We start from the raw sequence: 10,397 nt of genomic DNA, 5'->3' as shown, positions 1-10,397 counted from the left end.
CTAGTCTTTATGAATTTTTGCCGGCGTTTATAGTTCATTTTCAATTGAAAATATCTCAGTTGAAGTTCTGAACACATGTGAAGTGTGGACAATCAGTTTTTGAAAGTGTGCTGATAAAATGTCTAATGTCCGGTGCTTGTAGTTCATTTTCAATACAAAATGTCTTGGGCAAAGTTCTGAACGCAGTTGAAGTGTGGATGGTCAAAAATTTGGAAAATGAAATATCTTATGTCTGATTGGGATGCAGGTTCCAGGCTGCTTATCGAGCCCGGGCGAAAAATTAGTTTAGGCAGCTTCGTGTTTTTATGATAACAATTACGCGCACACTTTATGAACGGTAATAATATGATAATCATAATCATAATAAGTTTGCTGCTTGGATTTGTTCAGAAATTTATATATTTTTGTCGTCGCGTATGGTTTATACGTCTCCGTCGACGCCTGCAAATATTATTCCACCTACGCGGCGTTGAATTCCTCCAGTACACTCCCCGCTCGAGTCTGACTTACGTTGCGACTTGAGAGCGATATCATCGAGGCGGATGTTGTATTTTTCGTGTACAGCGTCTCGAAGAATATTTCGGGGATAGATGGTCATAGAATTGTTAAAATACAATAAGAACAGAGCTGGCAACTGTTACTGATTTTTAGTATTTTGTTACTCTTTTATAACAAGAAATACTGATTCGATTTGTTTGATTAATACAGAAATATAAAAGACGTTAATGAGAGTCTTACTGTTGATTACTAATTAATTTGAACATTTTCTTTCATATTTCAATGAAATGTTACTGAAAAAAAATTGATTCGTAACTGAGCACTTTTCAGAGGTTGTCAGCGCTGTAAGAACATGAATTGTAAGAGACATTATAGCACCGTAAAAGTAAGCTTTCCCTAAAAACAAGTTTCGGATTATCGTTTAAAAACATCGACGACGAAGATTGTCCAAGTCGAAAAGTTATCACTCTGAGAAAAACATTTCTCTCCAAGTTGATCTGATCCGACTCGAGCGGAGTCTACTAAGTGTACTGCTTATTCGGAGCGTGCGTCCGCATAAATTTGGCGATTCGTAATTTTGATTCAACGGTCGGGTTTTAACGGATTATTTTACGTGCGTCTGGAAGTCTGTGCTAATTTTGGATAATTTGTGATTGAATTTATTACGTTGATACTTTTTAAAAATGGAAATTTTGAATATTTTTTCTTTCTCGTGTGTGACATAAAAGGTGGGCGTTAAAAAGTTGCTAATGTTGGGTATGCGCGCTAGTTTTAGGTAGAGTTTTACCAGACTCAACAGTGAGAGACAGTGTCTACTGTACTTAACTCTTTCTGGTATTCGACACCAACTCGGGGTAGAATTTTACCAGTCTCAACTTAACCGCAGTAAGAGACAGAGTCTACTGTATTTCACAAACTCTTACTCAGTATTTGACACCAACTCGGGGTAGAATTTTACCAGTCTCAACTTTACCGCAGTAAGAGACAGTGTCTACTGTATTTCACAAACTCTTACTCAGTATTTGACACCGACTCGGGGTAGAATTTTACCAGTCTCAACTTTACCGCAGTAAGAGACAGAGTCTACTGTATTTCACAAACTCTTACTCTGTATTTGACACCAACTCGGGGTAGAATTTTACCAAGTAACAGATTTGAGTCTACTGCGCGAAACTGTCTGCTAATCAATATCGAAACTAAAGCTGAAATTTAATTTGTTAATCGTTGAACTGTCGTTTTTGTAATGAGACAAGCGCTATTATTATATATTTTTGTGTTGTTTCTTGTTTTTTTTTTTAAAGCCAGTCTGCTTGTGCGATTCCGTATCGTAGTATGTACGTATGCGCGCGTTCGATGGCATGTGTTAGGTATAACTTGTTCTTTTTTGGCCCTTTTTTCAAAGTTATGTTTTTTGTAGTAAAAATTTTATACGAAAATGAAGACGAAACGATGTTCCAATCGTCATTCGGAAGTTTGTAGCGAGAGTAGAGAGGTAGAAAATTAATTATTTTAAACGAAAAACAAACCAAAAAAAATGAATGAAAACGCTATGAAATTCCGTAACAAAAAATATGTCCGATTATCCTTTAAAAGTCGTAGAATGTTAATGTATTGAGTATACTGTATTCAGTACAATGTTTTATCCAGTATACTGTATTCAGTACAATGTATTGTATTGAATATACTGTATTTCGTACAATGTATTGTATCCAGTATACTGTATTCTGTACAATGTATCGTAGCAAGTAAACTGTATTCTGTGAAACGTTTTGTTTTGAACTTTGACTGAAAATCGACTCCCAGGTCGAGGTGTGATCTCGGCAGAGATCCAGGTCTAAAATGTATAATGTCTGGTGTTTGTACATGAGGTCTGGGCTGCCCGGAGAAAAAATCCAGGGCTCGGTTTTATAGACAGGTATTACATTTAACCCGGGGTTAACTCAATTGAAAATGAATTAAGTTAGCCTCCAGGTTAAAGTTAGTTAAACCAGGTTAAAAGTCTATTAAACCGGGCCCAGGGGCTGCAGTCGCTCAAAAGTGGATAGTTGACATCGTGACAATTAAAAGTTCACCGTTACTACACTTATCTCTAACAAACTTTTGAGCAACTGCAGCCCCATGCCGAGATGATGTCTAGCCTTAGGCGATGTCCGGGTTACCTGGTGAGCCGACTAGCCTTTCGAGGGCTTAAGTCCGCACCAAGGGCTAAAAACTTTTTGATAGGGCTTTAGCCTGGAATGTCTATCGAAGGGCTGTACAGCTAGCAGAGATCTGGGCGTTCTAAACCTGTATGTTCACATACTGAACGTACGCGTTTCGTACATTGTAAAAATGTATTGAGAATAACGAAAGAATGTATCTGTACATATTGAAAATTATATGTATGAAAAAAAGCTGGTTTGGTTTTTTTTTGCGTACGCGTATTTAGCGGTGCAACGTGTGTTCTGTGTCGTGCAGGCGTCGATCAATCTGCGGCCAATAAACCGCTGCATTGCTTTAGACATTCACCATTTTTGATTGAAGTGTGGATGATCAGTTTTTGAAAGTGTACCGATAAAATATATAATGTCTGGTGTTTGTACATGTACCTGTAGTTCATTTTCGATTAAAAATGTCTGAGGTGAAGTACTGAACAGTTTTAGAAAGTACTTATAAAATGTCTAATAGGGGTGCGGCAGGTCTTAGCTGCTGGTCGATACCGCATAAATCTTTGCGCACAATTCGGTATTTTGGCAAAAATGCGCGTAGCACTCGTGCGCGCCAGCCAGCTCGGGAAACTAGCCCCACAGGTGTATATTTTTTACAGTTTCCATAGTAATCATATGTGATTATATTATATAGTTATTACAACAATGATGGCAGTTGCCGACACGCGCCGCGTTCAAGAGACTACGCTATTTGAATATGTAACGACGAAAATGATTTGAAATGGTAATGATATATACCGGAACTGTGGAACATTCAAATTTAATCCGATCTTGTGTTAGAGAAATAAAAAGAATTTATCAGAAGTAAAATATTAGAATTGTTTCGTCGTTTGACTTTATTCGGTTGTCGCAGGAATGAAATTTAAAGATGGTATTCTAAAATTCCACTGTCAATCCGGTTGGCATCGTGCCCAGGAGTCTGTTTTTGCTTAGATGTTCCAGGTAAACCCGAAGCTACGAAGAAAAGGGTCGCCAAACCACAGAGATGGCCCTTATGGAAAATTGGTTGGGTTCACAGATTTCTATGTTTTGAAGAAAGAACTTTATTTTGACTAGATATAAATAGAATTAGTTTGAAATTGGGTTAGATTAAACTTTTATTCCCCTAAGTTTAAGGCGGTTCATACAATATACATGCATATACAATAAAATATCAAAACTTACAAAACTGAAATAAATAGACAAGAATGATATCAAAATTCAACAGGAATATATCCCAGCCAGAAAATATATCTGCCGGGATCGCCCAGGGACCTTTAGATCTTCGCTCCAACGCTCTCCCAACTAAGCTATATCGGCTGTTAAACCCAGACCCAGGAGGTGCTGTCACGGTTCGTTAATAATGATAACTAAGTCATATCTATGAGACGGTCCCAGTAGGATTCATGGATTCCCACATTTGCCAGGAAGTGCTGCCACCATTCGTCAACAATGCTAACTATATTACAGCTGAGATTTGCACTCAATGTAATAAACTTCATCGGGGAATTCTAGCGAAAAAGATGTTTTATTTCAATTTTCCATTCGAGCAAGAAATAAGGGACCGGCTTTAGTTTTCCGAGATCCTGCACTGGCAACATCAAATAAAAAACTTAATAGTTCATTACAGGGGAACTTATGCTTTGATTATACCCTCAAATAACGAGTAAAAAGCTTAGGTTCATTGACACAAATCTATTAGTGTCAAAAAGTATACATTGTATCTAGGCTAATAATCTGAACGTTTGGGGTGCGCATTACTTTCTCTTGTAATTATGTATCATAAAATAATGATATATAGGCGTCTATAGTGCGGCATCGAACGAAGGTATTCGGATCTGTGATACATATTCTCGAGTTTGTCGGATTTAGTAGTAGAAGTGTGAGGATTTCAGTCAGTTCCACATTGGAGAGACTTTCACACGTCGCTTTGGATTTTCTGGTTAGATTCTTGGGCTCTAATGTGCATTTGCGGCTTTTAGAAGTTTTGGTTCTATACCAGCTAATACGTATAACAACAACATCAGTCTGAGCTCATTTTGGTTCTATAGCTAATCTAACAACTTAAGACCAGTCTAAGCTCATTTTGGTTCTATAGCTAATCTAACAACTTAAGACCAGTCTAAGCTCATTTTGGTTGTATAGCCAATCTATTAGCCAGCTTTTCGCGACGATTTTTTGACTTAACCGGGCCCGTGCTGGTCTTATTTCATGACTCTGTGGTTTAGCCTCGGTCCTATCTGTGCGGAACTAGACCCGCTTATTGTAGCACAAAAGTTGCAGCGAAGAATATTTGAAAATAGACAAATTCCACTTCCGTTCACGGTTAAGATTTGTCGGTTCTGCGGTTGAAACACTGTAAACCAATTTGAACTTTAAGGTCAAACTTAGGACTCTTTAGGAGTGCATGGTAAAAAACCTAAGAGGAGAACTGTGGAGTTGGGGTCTGGTAGGCCTATACTTATCGAAATAGATCGACTTTATTTCTGCGATGAAAATGAAATACCAGGCCCCCGTTCCAGAGTAGGCCTATAAATGGTTGAAACTTGACTCAATAGCTAAAAAATTTGAATAAGCTAACTGTTTTTAAGCTTATCCAGATTTAGAAAATGGCTCATATAGATTTGAGTCGGGACGTCAGATCTCTTCTAGTAGTTTCTTATTGTGGGTTCGTGGGTTTGTGGGTTTTTTGTGGTAAATGGGTACCTGCTCTGATAGATGATCCTAAGCGCCTAGTAGCTGCTCGGATGTTACTTCTCCCGTGGGAGAGATGACCGATACATGGAACAGAGTTATGAAAATGAAGATGTTTAAATTTCAAAATGTCTGACTTTGACGCCCCCTGTAGGCCAAAAAAACGAAAAAATTGTTAAAGGCATCCACCACACATGATAGCCCAGATACTATGCTATCAAATGAGCCCGGATGCCAAGCTGTAACAAAAAATGCCGTGATCGTCGAATTTTCCATGATTGGCTGGCTGACTATATAGGTTGAGGGTTATACCAAATTTGGAACGCATCTGACCTCACTCTTGTTAGGACACCTGCGCTATAGCACTATCAAATTTTATTATCATCATTTTCCACTTTATCGATATCAGAGTAACGTGTCTATTGAAACCAACTTTGACAATCCCTGTTTATTTCCAAAATCGTTCGGTGTACTTTATCGTCTCCGCGTCAAAGAATAGGTTCGAAATGGGCAACAGCAATATCGTCGTTGTCATCGGCTGCGTTTTCGTCTTGTTAGCGAGCACCGGTGAGTGGTACAACTATTCATAAATCGAAGCCGTGAGAAGATACTAATCATCTCACTCAGTCATCTCGCGAAGAGGCTTTAATCAATTCCTTATTTTAGGAATATTGCCGCTAATGGTTGCAGAAGCGACAGCCGCAGCGGCAGCAGCCGAAGAAGATGATTTATCTGTAATACCGAAACTAACTGTCACTGCCATTTTGGTACGTTTGCTCACGTAGTAAAACTTATTGAATATGACTTATTGGATTGGCGTGCGTCAATTTATTCAAGCTTTATCAATTTGCTTGGCTTATTTAATTAAATGGGTGTGTGTCATAATTAGCCCAGCTCCACTGTTAATATCTTATTGCACCCAGTTCCACAGTTGTGTGGGTTTAATTTTACTCTGGATCCAGTTCCACAGTTGTGCGGGGTTAATTTGACTCTGAACCCAGTTTCACAGTTGCGTGGGTTTTTAATTTGACTCTGGATCTATCCACAGTTGCATGGGTTTAATTTGACTCTGGATCCAGTTCTACAGTTGTTGAGGTTTAATTTAACCCTATGGGCCCAGATCGATACACGGTCATTTGACTTAATTCAACTTAAACCCACAATAGCTGCGGGACCGGGTTCTAAACCAGGCCACAGTTCTCTCGAATGTAGAGTTATAGTCATGCAGGTCATACGCCTAAAAGTCCTTATCGAAAACCACGGAAACGGAAACTGCGACCAAAACTCTTTAAATCCCAGAACACATTTCATTTTTTTCTTATCCTCGATGGATAAACGATTATCACCGCCTAATCTTGCTATACTTTTTTTTGAATAGAAAGAACCGTTCGTAATGGCGACTGAGCAGACGACAGATTCGCCGGCGGGATTTAAAGGATTTCTGATCGATGTTATGAACGAGATTTCTCGTAAATATAATTTCGAGTACAAGATAAAGCTGATGGCAGATGGACAGGTCGGTAAACTGGTCAACAGGACTTGGACCGGTATGGTCGGTCAAATAGTGAACGAGGTAATTCTAGTTGGCAGACGATTGACTCATCATAAGAGTTAAACAGGGTGGCCACTTTAATCTGAGTTCCTTTACCCCGACTATTCCTCGACTATTCCATGACTTAATTCACATATAAGTATGTTGTTGTTTTCCCAGGCCTGATCTGCTAAGAATCCAATCAATTCACAGTCAAATACGTAAAAAATAGACGGAAACTGATATTACACGCGATCTAATAATCTCAACAACGACATGAGCGGAATCTAACTTTTTTGTTCTCGTCTTTTTTGTTCTTTAGAAAGCGGACATGGCCCTGGGTCCGATCCATATAACGAGTCGTCGCAACCGAGTCGTTCAATTCACAGAGACCATACTTCCGGACAGCGTAGCTTACGTGACCCGCGTAAAACTGATCCCTTCCGGCGGCGGTGTCGACCTGCTTTATTTTCTCAAACCGTTCTCGGCCACAGTTTGGGTTTTGATCATGGTTTCCGTATTCGTCGTAAGTTTCTATCTCGATGACAAATTCTGTAATGTCATAGTTTAAGGTGAAAATATGTCACTATTCCCAGGGATGACATATTTCTATCTCAAATGCAAAAACGATACCGACGTAGCTACTGACGTTTGGTATCAGGTTTTAGCATGGTGTCAAATATTTTCCCACGTGTCTGCAAAAAATCGGCTCCGATACTTGACTCTGGGAATTTCTCCTATGCCACGAGTACTTTCACAGAGCTCTCTCGACCCGGTTTTTATATTTGTAATTTGAATCGCCCTCGGAATCGAACCATTCAAGTCTTGATTCAAATTTCAAATGGAAATGCGATAGAAAATCCAGGCGCTAGTAATAAAAAGTCAAGTCCGAAATGTTTCAACGAAGTCTGACGAACTGAAACATTTTTTAGACTTTCCTGACCCGGTAAAAAACAATTGTTACAATATGTTTACATATATCGATACCTAATATGCGTTATATGAATGGTTCTGTGCGAGTCGATGGAAACTAAGTCATCAATATTATCTAATTAGATATATTTCATGACTCTTATTTTATATTTGATATATTTTGATAACTATTTTGAGAGGGTTAAACTGGTTGCCGGTCAATTCAATTCAATCATCGATATTCTCAAATAAAAGATTTTGATCCCGATATACGATCCAAATCGTACGAGCTTTCCATCGGTGATTATTCGATCGATAACGTGCCGGAACTGGGTCGTATGGGCTGGGTTCGTTTATTGGTTATACGGCTCAATATTAATTGAAAAAAAATCTTTCCCGATTCGTTTCGATTGTAGTTCGTCGTGGCTCTGACGTGTTTAAAGTACATCGTTCACTTCGCGGGAACTCGGCGGAAACCGGCGACAGGCGCCGATTCTAAAAACGACGCAGACGGCGGCGGTGAAGAGAAAATCGATGATGAGACGCAGAAAGAGCAACGATTCAGGGACAGCGTCTGGTTTGCTATGTCCAGCATCAGTTTGCAAGGTATAACGTGTTACTAGGTATACGATTACTTTCTTGTTGTTAGAAACGGGCGCTTCGTCGCGGAATTCGAGTGAAAAATGGTGTCCTGTTTACTAGATATGATATATAATACTTGTTGTCATTTATGAGTGTAACCGGTGGCGAATAAGACACGCCTGACCAGTAACGCTTGACTTCAATTCAATGACGCAGTTTCCGACATTGTTTTTGCGTAAAGCAAAAAACATTGAGCGCTCCGATCTATGGTTAGTGCTGAACAAAACTTGTTTATATGAATGTGTTGGTATGTAAATGAACATTGTGGATGGCAAGAAAAAACTAAATAGGAATACAATATAATGGAATTTGAATTCTACAAACTATTGGTCTTGTCGACACTAACCCTAAACTTTAGGGCAACCCATATTTTGGCGTTACCCAAATTTCTGACGCCTCTAAATGATGTAACCCGTTCATACACCTATGACCCGTAGTTCAGTCCATGAAACTTTTGCAGATTCCATCACGAACAACGCTATTTCCATAATCTATTGCCACATGAAAAAGTTGTAGCCTATCCTAGAATATTCTATATTTTGCATGTACCCCAGTCTAGTGCGCATGCGCGAATCGACTGGACTAAGAAAATTCTAAGAGAATTGTGAAAATTAGGGTCTCGATCTGAAAAGCACCGGCGTGCAAGCATAACGCTCTACCCACTGAGCCATGAGGCAACCTACCAGAACAGCACTGGTTTCACTATTTATGGCCTTACCCTAACAAACCCTATTACAATGACCCTAGACCAGGGATTACCCGCTGCCCGTGCACTAGTGGGGTCTCTCCTAACCCGTAACTCTAATCCTAACCTTCTGGGCCCTCTTTAGACCCTAACCCTCTGGACCCTAGAGACCACAATTCTGATTGAAAAATTTACCATTTTTGAGTAAAGTATGAGCATGCGCAATAGGATACAGAATAATCAAAACTCCTTTTTGTCTATTATTTTCAGGCAATCACGACCACGCTTCGAATTGGTCGACGCGAATTCTGATGACCACCTGGTGGGGGTTTTCCGTAGCTACTTTTTCGATTTATATCGTATTTCTGAATCAGTACGCCACGATAAAAGCTGAACAACCGGTCGGGATAAAGACCTACGCGATACCCAGTTTTGACGACATCGTCGCCGATAAAGTGCCCGGACTCAGATACGGGATGGTTGCGGGTAGCGAGATGCACCGAAATGGCGCCTATAGATACGAGACGAGTCGCCTAGGCCGCGTATTCGCCAAGATGCAGGAGCACCCGACCCTACTATCGAAATCTATCGAGTCCGGTCTGAGTAGGGTAGGGTTCGAATCCTTCGCGCTGGTAGACAACGGCGCCAGTTTGCGGTATCACATGAAACGACGAGGTTGGCCTTGTGGCGGCGAGGGTCTGGCCGTCAGTGATATCCGCTCCGTGCCGGGCTTGGCGTTCGCGTTGCCCATCGAATCCAAGTATTTACACTTGATCAATTTGGCGATTTTGGAACTTATAGAAAGCGGGAAAATTGACGAATTGAAAAGGATTTGGTGGGGAGAGGACTGTGACGGTGTGGCTGAACGGCCCAGGGGCTCATCGGAAGGAGGGCCGGGGGTGTTCCGACCTCTAGAACTAACCACGTACTCGGGGATAGCGATTTATCTGTTGTTCGGAATTGTAAGCGGGTATTTCATCGCTCTGGTCGAAATTATGATTAATAGAAGGCGTCGTCACGAAGGACAAATCTAGAACTGTATCGCAGATATCCTTCTCCAGGCCGTTAGCGGTGTCCACTACGGCAATATTAGGGGCACTACCGGTCTGAAATTCACTAATTATCTTGAAAATGTTAAATATTTGAAAAATATTCTAAAAAATGATAGATTTTGTAGAAGTCTCATAAGTCCCCCGTGGACCCGCCCCTGAAACAGAAACGTTACACCAGGCTACAACTAACTACATGA

The 10,397-nt window shown here is 40.2% G+C and overlaps 1 protein-coding gene across 1 annotated transcript; it reads left to right on the top strand.

Annotated features, from left to right (window-relative positions):
* The first annotated feature begins 8,405 nt into the window (after positions 1-8,405).
* On the top strand, positions 8,406-10,182 carry LOC141911581 (glutamate receptor U1-like). The gene is made up of 2 exons (XM_074802567.1): positions 8,406-8,427; positions 9,419-10,182. Exons 1-2 carry the CDS (start codon positions 8,406-8,408, stop codon positions 10,180-10,182), a joined length of 786 nt encoding a protein of 261 aa, XP_074658668.1.
* The last annotated feature ends 215 nt before the right edge of the window (positions 10,183-10,397 follow it).

Source organism: Tubulanus polymorphus, chromosome 10 (genome assembly GCF_964204645.1).
Source record: "Tubulanus polymorphus chromosome 10, tnTubPoly1.2, whole genome shotgun sequence".
In the NCBI taxonomy this organism is placed as follows: domain Eukaryota; kingdom Metazoa; phylum Nemertea; class Palaeonemertea; order Tubulaniformes; family Tubulanidae; genus Tubulanus; species Tubulanus polymorphus.
Note: the sequence above shows the minus strand (reverse complement) of the source record. Positions and strands in the feature narration are given on the sequence as shown.

Bases quoted from the DNA above. Each gene is read 5' to 3' on its own strand.
- LOC141911581 (XM_074802567.1), top strand. From the start codon at position 8,406: ATGTCCAGCATCAGTTTGCAAG. The intron at 8,428-9,418 runs GTATAACGTGTT...TATTATTTTCAG, and splicing joins GTCCAGCATCAGTTTGCAAG to GCAATCACGACCACGCTTCG.